An 18,815-nucleotide genomic window follows, 5' to 3' on the forward strand; every position below is an offset into this window, starting at 1 on the left:
CAGTTAATGCCTGAGCATTCAATTATAGATGTCAGAAAAACATCAGCAGGGTGAACAGTAGAAACCAGAGCTGAAATATAAGTTAGATGGTTGCTGAATAAGAGAGAGTAAGAGCAAGTGAAGTCAGCCTGACTGATTTGGTGCAGCGGAAGGGCATTTAGAGTTTCCATCTTTGTGTGCCCTGCTGTCCTGAGCAGTCCCTCATTTCTCATGCCGTGACTGCTGACTCCTTTCACACTGTGGCTTGTTCTCTGAGCTGTGAGGACAAAATAAGGAAAAAATGTATGGTTTTAAATGATGATTGATGACAACTTTTTCTTCTTGTTGAAATAAAATTTAGATGGCAACTGATTCTCAGGTTGTGTAGTAACAGTGGTTACAAAATGCATCGAAGGCAGGGTTTCTGATGTCCCTACTGCATTCAAAATACAGAATAGATAAAGGATGAGACTATTTTTATTAATTATTATTCAGAATGGATATCCCCTTGCATAGAGAAGAACTAATGATTTCTCTGTGTGCACGCAGGCGGGGCAACGAGAACAGGCTGGCCCTGCGGCGACAGACCATTCTGCGGGAGAAGGGCAGGAGGCAGGCCAGCCGGGGGCCGGCCTACATGTTCAATGACCACTCCACCAGCCTTTCCCTGGAGGAGGAGCGCTTCCTGGATGCCGCCGAGTATGGAAACATTCCCGTGGTTCGCAAAATGCTGGAGGAATGTCCCTCACTCAATGTGAACTGCGTGGACTACATGGGGCAGAACGCCCTGCAGCTGGCGGTGGCCAACGAGCACCTGGAGATCACGGAGCTGCTGCTGAAGAAGGAGAACTTGGCCCGGGTGGGGGACGCCCTGCTGTTGGCCATTAGCAAGGGCTACGTTCGGATAGTGGAAGCCATCCTGAGCCACCCCGCGTTCGCAGAAGGCAAGAGGCTGGCTCTGAGTCCCAGCCAGTCGGAGCTCCAGCACGACGACTTCTACGCGTACGACGAGGACGGCACACGGTTCTCCCACGACGTCACGCCCATCATCCTGGCCGCGCACTGCCATGAGTACGAGATCGTGCACACCCTGCTGCGGAAAGGGGCCCGCATCGACAGGCCGCACGACTACTTCTGCAAGTGCGGCGAGTGCAACCAGAAACAAAAGCATGACTCTTTCAGCCATTCTAGATCCAGGATCAATGCCTACAAAGGTCTGGCCAGCCCCGCGTACCTGTCTTTGTCCAGTGAAGACCCTGTCATGACTGCCTTAGAGCTCAGCAATGAGCTGGCCGTGCTTGCCAACATTGAGAAAGAGTTCAAGGTGAGTAGAGGGATACTGATTCTGTCAGACACAGAACTGCAAGCTTTATCCTTCATTAATCAGCAAGATAATGTGGGAAAAGATACAGTGTTTTACTGAATGGAAGATTTAAACTTTTGTGAATGTCTTATTGGCATGTGCTGATTGCAATTGATGCTGCTTGTGTAGAATGTACCAGTGAACTAATTTTCTACTTCCTATCAGGCAGGAGAGTGAAGGAGGCCCTTCAAACCCATGGCTGAAGCTGGTGTAGGGCAGGGGAGAGAGAAGACTAAAGTGGTACATTTTAGTCACTTAAGACAGACAAGTTGCATGATTCTCTCAAGCCCTTGTGCATTCTCTTTAGTTCCATGTATTTGGACTTGAAGCTTTCATAGTTCTTACGGTATTTTGCATTCATTCACAAGGAGGATTCTATATAGATGACCTCCTTTTTTAATGTGCTGTTCTGGAATTTCTTTTCACTTTTTCCTCTTTCTTACTTATTTGTACGTAGTTATATGTGAACTTTTTAGAGTTAAAAGGCCTTTTCAGTATTACAGAGAAATTTTAGTATTTCATTAGTGAAAAAAATATTAATAGTTGAGACCAAGGCTCCATAGATTCTTGAAGCATGAGTTAAGGCAGTAAGAATGTAAGGTCTTATCTGTCAGTGAATGCAAAGTCAGGCCTTGTGCAAACATTGCCAATGTTATTTATGAGCTGGGTTAACTAAAATCACTTAGCCTGGGTTTGCTTCATGGGACCCTATCAAAAGCAGATGCTGCTGTGACAGAGCAATTTATATCGACTTCACGAGCAGGAGATCAACATCCTTGCAAGGCTGTAACAGAATAATTTCTAACATTGTGTTAGCAAGTGTTTGAAGTTATCACGATCAATATTTAACAATAATCTTAGCAGTGGTACAGTTCACAAGACTGTGAACCTGTCTCTGCTCAGCCAGCCTGAGCTGAGGTGCTGCAGTTCTGAATGAATTCCCCTGGACTTGTGCTCACAGGTATATCCTGGTACCAGTCAGTTATAAGAAGCTGGAATATTTCTTGGAGAGGGAAAATAAGGAGGAGGAATGTACAAGTTGATCTTAAAAATGGCAGCTGAACTGCTCAAATTGGAGGCAAGTAGAAAAAACCAAAATGCTGGGAGAACTGTTTCAGATTATTGCAGAGGATGGACCTCTGCCCCATGAAGTCACTGGCAGAAACCTTTAGGACCTCAGTTGGTTGAGGTTTCATCCACTGATTTCATGTACAGTTCAGAGAAGAGTATTGAAACCACACACTTCTTTCTCTTTAGCAGCTGCTGATGGGAACAAAAGGACTTGATTAACTTAAAGCAGAATAAATTTAGAACAGAGCTGAAAACCATTTTTCATAAACCATAAGTGCAGCCTGTTAAGTTCACAGCTATGTTGGGATAAATAGCATATCTAATTTGTAGGGACTGTATAGATCCCTTTACCACAGTTGTAGTGACACAAGCTGAGAATATTATAAGGATAAATAAACTCATCATCTGGAGCAGTCAGCAAGAGGTGCCCTTCAAATGTATGCTACAGTACACTATCAGAGATGAATGGGAGCACAGTACCTGTCCCTGGCATCACCAGGCAGGGAGTGGACCACAGTGGTGAGAATCCAAGTAGGCTGGGTCACAAAACAAGCTTCTGCATCCAGCTTTGAAGTGTTATGAAGGGGTCCTTCTTTGGTGACTTCTGTTTTCCCAGTTCCACTTTTCTCTCTGTTGCTTTTTCTAAAATGAGAGCTTCACTTCTAGTGTAGTGTTGTGCAAAGAATTTTAACAGATTTTGGAACTGTTCCTCAGCAGAAACAGGAGATTAGATGAGAGACAAAGCAGCTCCATACTGCTCGGCATTAATCATCCAGGCTCTGCTGGGAATATACATTCTCTTTGGATAGAGTGAAGTGGAATACGTGAGGAGCACGAGCACAAGGCAGTGTGGAAATTTAACTCTCCAATAATTTAAGATTTCACCAGGAGTGGGCAGCTGGCAATGTAAGGTCTTTTGGGAACATTTTTATAGATACTAAAACCATGTGGTGGTTCTGGATAAATATTAAAGACTGTGGAGTACATTTATAACTGAATTGATGAGAGTTAACATTTACACTATTGATAAGCAGTGACATTTACAATATCTAGACAGGCCAGGGACTTGACTGCAAAATACTTGCCTTAGGTTCAGTGGAGGCAGTACAAGTGTGTAAAAGTTATGAGAAATGGAGACTGTCAGCTTTACTGAGTCTGGGCTTGTTTGCACCCCTGCAAGCTCATGTCCCTGCTTGCAGCAATTAATCTAAAAAATTGTTATCTTTGCTTTATTTCAGGAGTTTGCTACAATTATTTGGAGAATCTAGTAACTGCATAAAAGTGTGGATTTGGTAAAAATGCTTTACCTCTGTTAATGTAATCAAAACAAGTATATTTTTAGTTCATAGGTTAGCTGGACATAGCAAATCTTTAGCTCCATCTAGGGTTAGTCTGAGCCATTTAAAGTATTTCAAACCTTACCTAAATTGAAAATGAGCTTTCTGGTAATACACCATTTTAGGTCACCTATTTTATAGTGCTGATAGGTTATTATAGCATTGAACTTTCAAGTACTTGCATACAGCAGCCAGTGATACAGATAATTTCCAGTTCTTCCTCAGAGGCAATAGGAAGGATCAGTACTAAACTGTGATGCTGGTTGTTTTATGATTGTCCTATAAATTGGTTCTCACTCCTCAGATTAGAACACTAACCATGAAACTGTGATTCATACAAAATAGGAAATGCCACAGTCAGGGGAAACCATTATTCTCTGGAATAAACCCCTTTCTTTCTACAAACCTGTGCAGTAGTGTCATCTAGCATTACATGCCTTTTGCATTTTGTTGCAGGTATTACAAGTGTTGCAGTAACTGTCCTTCTTCAGGGTGGGAGCAGCTAGTACTGCTCCCTCATCCTTGGTGTTGTGAAATTTGGCACAATTTGTCTTTTTTCCTAAACTGCTAAGGAGTCCTGAACCAATGTTGTCACATGCAGAGAATAAAGCACACACGCTTTTCTGCAGAATTCAGTGCTGATTCCTTTTAGAGCCTCCAACTGTAATGTAATTTCTAAATACCATCTAAATTTTCTCAGGAATGGGGTTTTTTTAAATCACTAAGTTTACAACATGCTGTTAAGGAGAACTCATTATCCATGCCTTTGTCCATTTTTGAAAATAAGTTAAACAAATTGCCCCATTGGCTCACATAAATTGCTGGAGATGTGAGACCCAGGGAGGGGGAACTTTATTTGTGTGTGACAGAGAAACACTGAAGAGTGTATTGATAATTTCTGCTATCGTTTCATTCTTGTTCTGCCTTCAGCTGACTTTGCCTGTGCCATGGCTGAGGTGGAGGCAGTGATGGGCAATGCTCAATTTCCCAAAGCTCGTTTGCCATAACCTGACTGCCGAGAACTTTTCATCTCAGCTACCACCACTGCTCACAGCTGTGGCAGCATTTCATGGGAGGGGGAACTGTTTTACTGCATTTGCAAATGAGAAAATAAATGGACAGATTTTATGGATGAATTTACGGGGTGCTAATACATACTGTGGTACTGTGTAGAAACCTAAATTCGGAACAGATAATTCCCCTGTAGAGTAATGGTCTCCTCACATACTGTTTTGAAGCTCCATGTCAGGTGTCAGTTGCTTCAGCTGGAAAATACTGATGAAGAGTGTTTGTGAGTGTGGATGTATGTACCCATCTTCTACCAGAAAAATGCACATACTGATATATTACAATGCTTCATAAGCTCTTACGAAGGCCAAATGATACTGTTCTTTTGTTTATTGAAAGTTATTTGGTTTTTTATATTGGTATTCAAGGGTCAAATATCAGTTTGGAAGAGTTGGCACTTAATCATACAAGGTTGGGTAGTTGCCTCTATCTTTCTCCTTTGTCTATCAATTTAAAATGGCTAATTTGCTTTTCATTTGGAAGAGAAAATTCATGTGTTAAAAATACTGAATACCGAGTCTCAGCTTCTGCACAAAAATGAAAGCCAAACAGAAGGTGAAATATTACTCTCAAAAAACGTCTTTCTGTAGTGCCAGAAGTCAGGATTTTGGTTAACGTCTCTTGTTATTCATCTGAATGGAGGGAAAACAAATAATGCAATAATAAATTATTCAGAATGACAGGAAATGGTTAGTTTTAGTATTTAGCTTCTATTGTCTTTGTAGATAAATGGCATTGAAGTGCTTTTTGCTTGTATTACAGATCTGAGTTACCTTGTTTATGGTATATTATTAAAAAAATAAATCAATAGCAGTTTTATGTAGATTTAAAATAATGTCTGTATATATTTGTCTGCTTGCATCCATCTAAGCAAAGTGAAGTGTAAAACTTGGATGCAGTCCTTTAATATATCCTAGTAATAAACTGTTATTGTTGTCTTGTGGGTAATAAAGCACAAAGATGCATGAAGTACACCCTCAGCAAATGAATTAGGGTGACTTGTATGCTCATTCTCTTCCAGGATGGAGTAATGGATGCATTAGATGGTGGTTAGTATGAAGGAGGTATTTGAAGAGAAGGGGTTAACTCGAAGCTAAGAGTGGAAGAAGGGGAAATACCCTCAAGAACAGACGAAGGGGAAATGTGTCAGTGTCATAAAAGCATTTGTATAAAATGACTTTGAACATGCCACGGAGACTACATGACACTACACGATCCTGTGTGGTGTGGGGTGGTTGGAGGTTTGTTCCATTCTCTTGTTTAGGAAAAATTCTTCAGTAATTTGACCCTTTTGAGACCTTAAAATGAGCAGAAATCACAAAAATGGCAGAAGTTGTTGACACATTTGTGAGTCAATCTCTTGTGAGATTTTTTTTCCCCTGTCCTATATGTCTCAACTTGAACTGGTCATTAAAATGTGTCATACAACATTTTTGAAGGTGTTAGGGTTTTTTTTTCTACTTTCATTTCCTCTAAAGCATGTCTAGAGGAGTGACTCAAGTGTGAAAATTGATAATGTAGATGTGCAAGACAACCAAGGTGAGGTGAACCCCACTCCTTGAACATTTGGGGGAAAACTTAAAAAAAGATGCAAAGAAGCTATTCATGTTCACAGAGGTGTAGGGGGAATGTAGAATTGCTTCACTCATGTTGGATCTAAACACCAAGTGTTTTTCTTTCTGTTTCTGTTGTCTAGAATGATTACAAGAAGCTGTCTATGCAGTGCAAAGATTTTGTAGTCGGACTGCTTGATTTGTGCAGAAATACAGAAGAAGTGGAAGCTATTTTGAACGGTGATGTAGAGATGAGCCATAGTAATGGAGAGCACGGTCGTCCCAGCCTCAGCCGCTTAAAACTCGCCATCAAGTACGAAGTTAAAAAAGTAAGTAATTATGTTGATCAAACAAGCGTGTCATGATGGTGGTATGAAATTGTGCTATTGTTAAATTATATGTTTTGGTAGCCTGCAACACTGAAATGAATATTTGGGCTCTTTGGGCACAGTAGTTTTACAATCAAAAGAATCCTCACTTGCAATATAAACAAGAAGCAGATATTTGGGGTGAATAGTGGTCACAATGAGCATCAGAGCAAATTACTCTAAAACAATGTGTAGCTATGTGCAAATTTTTTTAATGTATATTTTTATTTAAAATCTGTTTTTTAAAGAAAAATTATGGGAGAAATGTTGCACGACTTCTGAATCCTGGAAAAATGTGAGATTTAATAAAACCTAGAGAATAGCACATCAGTCGCAGTCCACTGCATCATAAATGTTGATACAGGTTTTTGTCAAGCTGTTGTGTCTTGCTTGAAAATTTGAGAAAACCTGGAGAAATTGCATGTCTCACAGAAACTATGTTTGTGTCTGTACAGAGGGATCAGAGACACAACCTAGGAATATCAGTACTGTGGTTCTTAGTGCAGGAGAAGGCAGGCTTTAGGCAGTGCCAACTACAGGAATTATTGGCCCTTCTTTGGCTTGCTTTCATTTCTACTGTGAATTTAACACTCTGCTCTCCATCTGAATAGTGCTCAGTGAAACCAGCTGAGTTTATAGCTTCAAAAACATTGGAATTTCCCAGGAAACTTGTCTTGGATAATATAGATTGCAAAATTCTAGATGACTTGTGTCAACCAGGGAGAAATTGTTTGTGTGGTGAAGTTTTTTGCAATCAAAGATCAAGAAGACACAGATAAAAGGTATAGTTTAAAAGCATGTTACCCTAATTTTTTTTAAAAATTGAGTTCACATGCGTGGGGAACACACAAAAAAATTATATGTGAGATGTATTTATATGTTCAGGGAGGGAAGAAAAAAACCCACATTTTGGCTGAACCATGAACACAAACCTGCAGAACACTTGGCAAGCTACTGAAGAGAGCTATTGAAAAGAACAGATAACATTGAGCTTGGGTGCTTCGTACCGTTTGAGTCTTAAATGCTTCTGCAAGTGAACTATTTTGCAACACTTTCTCTTGTCTCAATAAAGATATTTCTTGTGCCTTCACCCAGTCATCTTTTAAGTATAGAGAAAGGATCTAGAAAAAAAATACTACAATCAATTAATTTTTTATTTTATTTATAGGTTTGGATTTTAAAATGTACAGTGCACAAGAATCTACTGTTTTTTAACATCTGCCTTTGTCAGATGCTTTTTATACTGTCCAGAGGACACAAAGAGCCTTATAGGACAGGCTTCTCCATTTTGCAGTTTGTCCAGATAGTTTCAGAACCAAGTTATAAATAATCCTCATCTGATTTCCTGCAAATGTGACAGCTGTTTTCTCATGCCAGCTGAGAAAAATGATATTTTCTGTGTTAACATGTGAAAATAGGATATATTCTTTCTTTTCTTAGTGAAGATTATGTAACTTTTTTTGCAGAACAAGACTTAAAATGTTGGAATTTCTGAAGCAGTAAAATTATAAATGTCAGAAACATATAGAGTTTGCCCAGACAAATTTGCCTTAGATGAAATTAATAGTTTGTGATGGAAAATAGTGTTAATAAATATGTTTTTTAAGTTAAACTATTTATTTATTTATTATTTGCTGATGGCAACATCCCCGTTTTCTGGGAGATTTGGCTTATCAAAATAGTTTTTCTTACACCTTGTTAATGCTCTTTCGAATATAAGCTGCGTTTTCACTATTCCAGCATTCTTAATGCACTTCCTATAGCTATATTTTAACAGAAGTTTTACTGTTAGCAGTATTGTTTTTGTGCTTTTATTATTATTATTGTTATTAGTTTGTAGCACACCCAAACTGCCAGCAGCAGCTCCTGTCGATTTGGTACGAGAATTTGTCGGGTTTGCGGCAGCAGACGATGGCGGTGAAGTTTCTGGTTGTCCTCGCAGTTGCAGTTGGACTGCCCTTCCTCTCCATGGCCTATTGGATTGCTCCTTGCAGTAAGGTCAGCCTGGGAAACCTGGTCAGGGCCTCCTGATAACTCCTCTGCCTGTAAATTCCTTTATGACAAAGACACACTTAAGTAATACTTCAGAAACAGGTTGTTTTAAAGCCAAACTAGAATGGAATGGCTGCAATGTTGCATGTTCAGGCAATTGTAATTAAGACAGGAAAATGTGTTGTGTTAATTGCAATATGAAGTAAACTAAGTTACAGTGGTTGACCAAGTGTTGCCTTGAGGAAATCCTGCTTTGTAAACAATGAATCAAACAGTTTTTTATTTAGTTCTTGCCTTAGCAGGCAGATGCGGGGGATACTCGCCATTGATTCAGATCTAAACAAAGTTCAAGCAGTGGGTTGATTCCTGTCATCTCAAAGGCAATTTTCTTTTTCATGATTAAAAATAAATAGATAAAAGTCAAGACTGTGCTAATATTCATCATATTTTGTGAGGCCTTCAAAGCAGTTACACAACCTGTACTGCATTCACTTGCAATGCACTGTCTGGGATTGGATGCTACCAATATATCTGGTTTGGTTTATATACAGTATGGAAAACCTTTCCAATAAAGATGGGTTGCAATTTCTGACCTCACTGAACTTTGTGTTGAACCCCTGTTTCAGTTGGCCAGTATCCGTTTTGAGTGGACACTAATAGAAAATTTCCCTTGAAAGTATGTTAGAGGGACAAATGGCCTCCTTTAAGGATTGTTCAACATGTTGCAGTGTGAGATCCACAATTCTAGCAGATTGAATTCTGTAGTCTTTTAAGTTTTGCCATATTTTTCATGTCTTTCAATCTAGACAATAAAAATCAGTTACATTATTTTCACTTATTGGTATTGTGACTAGGGAGTTTATGGATAGTTTTCTCTTGAAACGCCTTGAGATAGAACACATTTCAGTAACTGATTTTCTGCTCTAGCAGTGACTTACCTACTTGTTATTTTCCATTTTTCATGATTTATTTGTCATATACAAATGCAGTCAGTCTAAAATTAAGAAGTACTTTTCTGCTGCTGCTAACTAAGTGGACAAGTTAAGACTTTTAATATTAATACAGGCACTCTCAAAAACAAAGTAGAGAATTGCTGAAAGTTCAGCCTCATGTGAGTTTGATTGAAACTTTTAGGTATTTAAAGTGTTGCACTAAACCATTTATAAGCTGTTCATAGTCATTACACAGCTGAAAACTTTTCCATTGTGTAAGTCAGGAGGAAATCTAGACTCTACAGAAGTACAAAGAAAATCTTTTGAGGTGTCAGGATTTTTTTTATAAAAGAAAATAAGTTGGGAAAGCTGCAGAATAACTGTGCTAAATTGAGTATCACATCAGTCAGGAAAGGGAATTCTTTTCTTCATAAATCACTCATAGTGATAATGCTTTTAGTGTCTCAAAATCTTATTTTCTGTATTGTCTCACAATGCAGATGGCTAGTATTAAGAAATCCAACAACTGTTATAGGTTTTTATCTTGATTATCTATCATAGACATGGATGCCACAAAATAATAGCAGTATTATTTCAAATCACTGAGTTAAAAAATATATTTTATATTTTTTCATTTCTGTTTCACTGTTAATCTATCACTGATATCCTAACAGTGAAACTGATAGATTATTCCTCTGAAAATAGCAAATCAGTAGAAACTTTTAAAGATGTCTGTGAATGGGGCAGCATACATTTATATATATACGTATACATAAATATAAATATATATATTTCATATATACATTTGCATATACAAACATTTTCAAATATTTGTTTCTTTGTATTATTGAAATATATGGTTATCTGTGTAACTGCTCTTTTTATGTATGTTTTATTTGGAATCAGTCAGTGCAATATCCTTGTGTTTCTTAATCTCTGTTGCAGCTGGGGCGCATAATGCGTGGACCATTTATGAAGTTCGTAGCCCATGCAGCCTCTTTCACCATTTTTCTTGGTCTGCTTGTCATGAATGCAGCTGACAGGTTTGATGGCACCAAACTCCGACCTAATGAAACAACAGACAATGTAAAACAGCTTTTTAGGATGAAAACATCTTGTTTCTCATGGATGGAGATGCTTATTATTTCTTGGGTAATAGGTAAAAATTTTTGCTTAAATTTGTCTTGCTGTGATTACAAGTGAAGCTTGTAATCCTTTTTTCTTAACTGAATCCTTTTTTCTTAAATGTTTTAAAAATTGCAACAAAAGGAGTTTATTCAGCTGTCTGCATTCCCACATGAGCCTTGTGTTTTCTATTGGATGGCAGCAGGATTCATGTGTCTAGTTGATCACAAACATGCAGACTAAGTATTTAGGTAAAATATATATAATCTGAATATGACTTAATTCCATTTTATGACTATCAAAGCAAAGACTCTACCAGTTTTTGGGGTGGTTGAGTCACAGTGTGAGCTTCCAAGGAGAATGATTTTTATATGATGAGCCAAGATTTTTTCTGTCCAACTGTCTCTTATCCTCTTATTTTGCAAGCATGCCTGCAGAACTAATAGTGTTTAGCTGAACATATTGGTGACAAAAGAGAAGAATATAGATCCCTGAAGATTCAGTGGTAGATTTTTCCATCCCAGCTCAGGAAGGAAATGACTGCTATCGAGTAGTACTTTGAGCTGACCCATTCAACTTGGTGATGTAGAGCTCTTAAGCATCAGAACTTGAGCACAGCCCTTCTAAAATATTTTAGCTGTCAGATTCTTAGTTACAAGTCTACTACCTTTTAGTCCAGTAGGGTTTAGATTTCCAAATATTTTAAGGAACTTGGTTCTTGTTGTTAAGTCAGTAATATGTGAGAGTTAAATTCAAGCTATCTATTAATGAGCTTATGCATTTGAAGTATTTTGCTTTTATGATCTCACTGTGATTGAAATTTGTATATCAACTGATTCTTATACCTTTAAAAGACCTTGGTCTTAGTTATTTATTTAATTGTAAAGCTGTTTATAAATTATTATAATTGTGTATTATAGGAAAAATATAGCATTTAGATTTCCAAAGTCTATAAATATCAATATTTTTATCTGGTAATAAAGAAGTAAGTAATATTTTCTCAATTTGAAATTCTAGTTTGTTAATTTAATCTATTTTTTATCATTGTCATGCATATGACGGTTTATGAAAAATTGATTATGCATACAGATGTGACATTGAATTTAGCTACTCTAATTGACCTTATTCTTGTTCTTATCTGAAAATGATGAAAAGTACTTTCAATTTGATACATGTAAAAATTAGTGGTATTATTCCATTCAGTTATTAACTGTCTTTAGAATCCTAGAATTTTACTTCATAATTATACATTTTTTATCCTGAAAAGGAAAAAGGATTTTCACAATTAAAAAGCTGTCATAAGCTGATACTGTACTTTTATTTTATTACTAAGGGACAGTAGTTAGGAATCAAACAGATACCTTTGTTCTGTTGAAGAAGCAGTAAGTCTGAGTCTTACTTTCATGATCATTTGTCACATATATAAGTTAGATTGTACCCAGAGTAATGGCAAAGAAGAAATTTTGAGTTACACTTTAGCTCTGCCACCACTGTATGTTCATTTCTGCTCTTCTCATCTCTTCCTGTGTCTGTAACAGATGGTAATACTCACATCCCATTCCTCTCTTGGAAAGCTTCTGTAGTTTTACAGGAAAAAGCAGTCTGAAGGATTGTTGTTATTACTCAGATGAAAGAAGTCTTGGAATGTACATGAATTTGCAGGTCCAAGGATTTCATTTTGTGTTCGAACTCCAACTGATCAAAATAGTTTTGAATTTCACTGCAACCAAGTCCTATATATAATAAAAATATAACACAAGCACGGAGAATAAAGAACACACTGTTTTCTCTGTTCTATCTTACACAGGCATGATATGGTCTGAATGTAAAGAAATTTGGTCTCAAGGTCCAAAGGAATACCTGTTTGAGTTATGGAATATGCTTGATTTTGGTATGTTAGCAATTTTTGCAGCATCATTTATAGCAAGGTTTATGGCATTTTGGCATGCATCCAGAGCCCAGAACATCGTTGATGCAAATATGAAAGATCTGACGAGTCCAACACTGGAGCCCAACATAAAATACTACACCTTGGGTGAGTTGATTGCACACTTCTTGGGCCAAAACCAACTTACTTCCTTTTAATAAATCTCCAACACCATAGTTTCACAATGTAGTAGTAGAGGAAATGCCCATTCCTTCTCTTTCTTATCCCTATGGCAAGTTGAACATGAGGCAGCAGTGCCCTGACAATCCAGGAGGGCCAACCCTGTCCTGGGGACATCAGGCACAGCACGGCCAGCTGGGCAAGGGAGGGGATTGTCCCCTCTGTTCTGAGCTGGGGCAGCCTCACCTCCAGTGCTGGGGGCAGGTCTGGGTGCCACAATAATATGAGAGGCATATCAAGCTATTGGAGAGTGTCCAAAGGAGGGCCATGATGATGGTGAAGGGCCTTGAGGGGAAGCCACTCCTCATGGCTGAGGTCACTTGGTGTGTTCAGCCTGGAGGAGGCTGAGGAGAGACCTCGCTGCAGTTACAGCTTCCTGGTGAGGGGAAGAGGAGGGGCAGGCACTGATCTCTTCTCTGTGGTGACAGTGACAGGACTTGAGGGAGTGGCCTGAAGTTGTGTCAGGGGAGGTTTAGGTTGGATATCAGGAAAAGGTTCTTCACCCAGCGGGTGTTTGGGCACTGGAATAGGCTCCCCAGGGCAGTGGTCGCAGCACCAGCCTGGCAGAGTTCAAGGAGCATTTGGACAATGCTCTCAGGCACATGGTGTGTCTCTTGGGGATGGTGCTGTGCAGGGCCAGGAGCTGGATTTGATAATCCTTCAGGGTCCCTTCCAACTCAGCATATTCCATGATTCTGTGATTCTGATTCTATTATTCTACTATTGGATCATAGTTCCCCTGGCTGTGTTTGTACATCTTTTGGTAGACTCTTTTAGACAGCACTGACATGATCTAATGTCAAAATAAACTCACTGTCACCCACCTCTCTTCTAGATCATTTTAATCTGTTCAATTACACAGTACTTCCTGAAAACCAGTCTGTGGTGGTGCAACCATGAACAGAATGTACTGTAATGCAGGGACAGAACTGAGCAATGAGATGCAGGAAGTTCTTAAACCTGTTTTGCCAGCGAAGCAAATATATCTTTTATATATTATTTGCTCTGAGACTCTATTTTATTTCTTTAATATTTCTCAGTCCACTCTCTTTACCAGTAAGAGATAAAAATGTTAATAAACTTGTTTGGTATATTTGGGAAGTCCTAGAAGATATTTTGCCCAAATGAAAAAAAATGAAGCACAGTTGACTTGTGTTCACTCTCAACACCACCACATCTTTCTTACCATTATTAGATATTTTTCTCTAGATACTGAATTACATCAGTTTCTGTCTCTATTCTGTTCTTCAGATAGTGTTTCTGAAAAGATTGCATTTTTGCATTATCCAGATTGCAGAAAAGCAGAGCAATTAAAATGTATATATTCGGAAACACATTAAATTGTAGTCTTATAAATTCTACTGGAAAGTTATAAATTTCACATAAGTCCTAAAAGCAACTAGTTAAGGCATTTTTTTATTGCATGCATGTACACTGAAGACTGCTTGGAGACCATCTATTTATGGATAATATTAACAGTGAATATTTAATGCCAGGTTTTCTCATAGGCTAGCAAACATAACTTGATGGACAGCAGGTTGAACATGAGCTAACAATGAGCCTGTGCAGCAAAGAAGGCCAGTGGCAACCTGGGCTACATTAGGCCGAGCACCAGCAGCAGGTGGTCCAGAAAGACCTCCCATGGATAAGCGCATTATACTGACAGGAATTCTCACCTTTTGTTTCCAGCCAGAATAAACTGGGATCCGTCTGATCCTCAGATCATTTCTGAAGGGCTGTATGCAATTGCAGTGGTGTTGAGTTTCTCACGGATAGCCTACATCCTACCAGCCAATGAAAGCTTTGGACCACTGCAGATATCGCTCGGGAGAACTGTGAAGGACATCTTCAAGTTTATGGTGATATTTATCATGGTGTTTGTGGCTTTCATGATAGGCATGTTTAATCTCTATTCCTACTATCTGGGGGCAAAACAAAATGAAGCGTTCACAACGTAAGTACAACTGAATAAACTGCAACCTTTATTTTCTTAGCAATAACTCAATAAAATGCTAAATGTTCTTTGCAATGTTCCTATATTTTTGGTTGTGGGGAGCCAAGATCTCTTTATGAAAGTAAGGAAAAATAAGTCTTCGTACAGATGGAGATAGATAGGAAAAAGTACCTCAGAGGTTTGGACTTTGGTTTATTTATAAACTGATTAGGATGAAATACATGTATTTAAATTAACTAACCTGAAAGAAAAAATCCATATTCCCACACCATGGGTTTACCCTGGAATTGTGGAATAGTAAAAACTCAACTGGAAGGTTATGGGCCATAAGACTTATTTTTCTGAAAATTGATGATTTGCCTTTAGATACCTTATCTTCTTTATAGTTTCAGAATATTTGTCATATTAATGGTGAAATAATTTCCAGTAAGTGAACTAATGGTGCAATTTAAATAAAGTATTTACAGGTTAATTTTTTTTATAATTTACTTTCATATTAACAGCAAGCCTGTAGCATGTAGATTAAAATAGTTAACAAGTGAATCATTGCAATATCCTTTTGAGGATGGATATATGATTCCTAAAACCATCTCATATGAATCAGATTTTTTTTTTGTCAGTCCTAAGTATTAGAATTTTTTTGTTATGAAACAGCCTGTACCCATGAAATTAGACAGCCTACTTTTATGCACTGAGGTGGAGTTCAACATTATAATGATGGAAAAATTTGTACACTGTATGAAAATGATAACTGGCAATTTCTACAATAAGAATATACAGCTTTTCTTCAATAACATATGCATGTGTCCAATTTCTCCTTTTAGTGTTGAAGAAAGTTTCAAAACATTGTTCTGGGCTATATTTGGACTCTCAGAAGTTAAATCAGTTGTAATCAATTATAAACACAAATTTATTGAAAATATTGGTTATGTTCTTTATGGAGTCTATAATGTTACTATGGTCATCGTCTTACTGAACATGCTTATCGCAATGATCAACAGTTCATTCCAGGAAATAGAGGTAAAAAACCCATTTATGATAAAATATCATCCACCCTATTTACTGTTACAAATAATTGTCTCAGGCTCCTAGAAAATTTTCTTGTTGACATCTGATTTAAGACAAGTACCACATAAGCTTTTGGAATATTTTAGAAGGAAATATTCATCCCACTGTTCATTTTTTATTATAAATATCTGGAAATTGCTTGGCTGCATGTGCTTGCAATAGTAAGAACCAGACTGTAATAAGAAACTACTGGTGAACTCTGTTATGTTCCTGAAGAGTAAGGGCTACATGGTGTGACTTTGTGAATCTTTCATTTGCCTCATTTGTAATTACTTGATTAGTGTCCTTCTTGCTGCAAGGATGTTTTCTTTCCTGTGCCTCGACCTTGCAGGCAGGGGTCCAACATACTGTGTTCTTCTTTCATTGAAACAAAGTGTTGCTCTAGACCTCTGCAGTGAGCAAAACTTTATTTGGTGAAGTAATCAGCAGGGCTGCTGAAATCCAGCATGACCTTCTGCATTCTATGGAAAACAGAGGGCTCAATCATTATCACTGTTTAGGAAAAAAGAAAGCTGATCTCCAGGAGCTGGCCCATCCCAGACTTTCCTGGGGGATGCTACTGCCAAAGCAGCAAACGCAGGTTTGACTCCACTTTGGTCCCACATTCTGGGCTCTTACTGGGGGCTGTAGCATTGTCAAGCTAGAGCAAGAGCAACACATCCTATAGGGATGTTTACATTTTTCTGGAGCAGGAGGCCACAGGGCAAATCTGTCAGGTTTGGAGCATTAAAAATACAGTGACTGGACAAAAGAACTTCTAAAAACAGGCACAGCCATATTGAGTCATGACCTTGAACTGGTGTTAGTCCTTTCTGCAGAAAACTTTCTTAAACTTTACAGGGAGTGTCTTGGTAATCATAAATGATAAACACAAACCATGGTGATGCTAGTATATCTAGTTTAATCTTATATTCCAGCAAATGGAGAGAGTTAGGTAAGAATCACCTCATCTTTTTTAACTTCATGTTGAAAGTTATGGAGTCTGTAGACTAGTAATAGAGTCTGTCATTGTGATCCTGTATTGCAGACTATTAGCACTCAATCTGGAATAAATTATGTTTAAATTAAATCCATTCTGTTCTTCTGCAATTGCATTATTTTAAGTGGATTAATAAGAACAATTCCATTCATTGTAATTCTGGTTTGCATAGATCTTGATCTGTTTGAAATTTACTTCAGCCAATTACACTTAAAACACGCATAAGATTTAGCTAGATCATCTTCAATAGTCAAAGTGGTATTAACAATGTCTTAACTGCTTGTTTCTGTTTTACAGGATGATGCTGATGTAGAATGGAAATTTGCAAGGGCTAAACTTTGGTTTTCTTACTTTGAAGAAGGGAGAACTCTTCCAGTACCCTTCAACTTAGTGCCAAGCCCAAAATCTTTGCTGTATCTTCTAATCAGAATCAAAAAATGTATTTCTAAACCATTTTTGTGCCAAAAGAAAAGCTTTCAGGAAGATGCAGAGATGAACAAGGTAATTATATCTTATATATACTGACTGCTAATTTTAGAAAGTAAAGCCAACTTTAACTTCATTTTTCTTATTGTCCTGCTTTACTTATGAATTTCCCAACATGCTTAATACATACTGAAGTCAGTCACTAATGGGGGAGAATAGAATAGAATAGAATAGAATAGAATAGAATAGAATAGAATAGAATAGTTAAAATCCCTGCTAAAGTTCAGGTCCATGACGTTTCGTGCTTTCCCCCTATCTGAAAGTCATTTTAGCTCCAAATGCATCTATATGGTCAGACAGATTTTACTTTTCATAAGTACACACCTGCTTTTTCCAGTCAACATCTGTTCTTGCATGTGCTCCAAGAAGTTTAATTTTTCATTCTATTATTTTTCCAGTTACTTAAAGGAGGTTGAGTGGCCCAGGCTTGCTCAGATCATAATTTTGACCTTTTTTGAAGATGGATCTGACATCTGCTGTTCTCCAGCTTTTGGGGACCTCTCTCAATACCCATGGTCTCTCAGAGATGATAGCATATTTGCAAGGGGTGCATCTGCTCTCTCAGATATAGCTATCTGTGGATGTAGCACTCTGGACTTGCCTGGATCAAGTTCTTCCTGTCTCCTCAAATTCCTTCACTAAGCACAGAGGCCTGAGAGACTGTCAATGAAGCTTGAGGCAAAAAAAGACATCAAGGCCCTCATTCTTACTTAGATCCCTTTCCCCACTGAGCAATAGGCCTGCATTTTCCTTATTCTGCCTTACATAGCTGTTGAAGCAATAGAAGTTCTTACTGCCCTTGCAAATGTCAGCTTAAGGCAAGCTTTGTCTTTCCTAATGCCACCCTTACATGCCTGGGAAGTTTCTAAGTTCCCCCTTGGTAGCCTGTCTCTGCTTCCACTGAAAATGCCCCTTGCTTTTATTGTAAAATATTTTGTTACCTGTTTTTCTTACACAGCTTCAGTAAAAAGCACTTGATTTGATTCATTGGACTTGCTTTAAGAGTTTGTACTTGGTGTATTTTTCCTGCACTGTCTTGGTATAAATCAAATCAATTGCTTTAGAAGAACATGGAATGTTAGGTGATGTTGGAAAAGTAAAGACTGGCTGGCACTATTCTAGCATTATTATAATGTGTTAGGGAAGAAGAGTTGTGCAAGGCAGCTGATCAGATGTAGCGAGTAGAAAGGTGAGCATATATTAGCTAACATACACCAAAAAAAAAAAGTCAGTTAGGATTTGTCATGGTGGCAAACCAAAATTTTCTTCAATGGACATTTAAATGTGGAAGGATCTTTATTAAAAGGGGCTGTGGTCTGAGCAGAGGCATGTTCAAAGTTAGGAGTTCTTGAGTCTGTAGTATTGTTAGTCATTAGCCATTATATAGCCATTAGTCATTAGACTGGGACCAGTAAAGAATTTATGTTCATCTG

The 18,815-nt window shown here is 38.0% G+C and overlaps 1 protein-coding gene across 1 annotated transcript in view; it reads left to right on the forward strand.

Moving 5' to 3' along the window:
• Positions 1-475: 475 nt before the first annotated feature.
• Positions 476-18,815, forward strand: part of TRPC6 (transient receptor potential cation channel subfamily C member 6) — a gene marked incomplete at its 5' end in the record, with an annotated part of 28,952 nt that continues 10,612 nt past the window's right edge. Inside the window, 8 exons of the mRNA XM_083855246.1 lie at positions 476-1,303; positions 6,515-6,700; positions 8,573-8,737; positions 10,609-10,822; positions 12,596-12,823; positions 14,585-14,849; positions 15,674-15,869; positions 17,194-17,397. Of these exons, the coding sequence (XP_083711372.1) occupies positions 476-1,303; positions 6,515-6,700; positions 8,573-8,737; positions 10,609-10,822; positions 12,596-12,823; positions 14,585-14,849; positions 15,674-15,869; positions 17,194-17,397 (2,286 nt within the window). The remainder of the gene's footprint in view (positions 1,304-6,514; positions 6,701-8,572; positions 8,738-10,608; positions 10,823-12,595; positions 12,824-14,584; positions 14,850-15,673; positions 15,870-17,193; positions 17,398-18,815) is intronic.

Source organism: Zosterops lateralis (assembly GCF_965231275.1).
Source record: "Zosterops lateralis genome assembly, chromosome: 2".
Classification (NCBI taxonomy): domain Eukaryota; kingdom Metazoa; phylum Chordata; class Aves; order Passeriformes; family Zosteropidae; genus Zosterops; species Zosterops lateralis.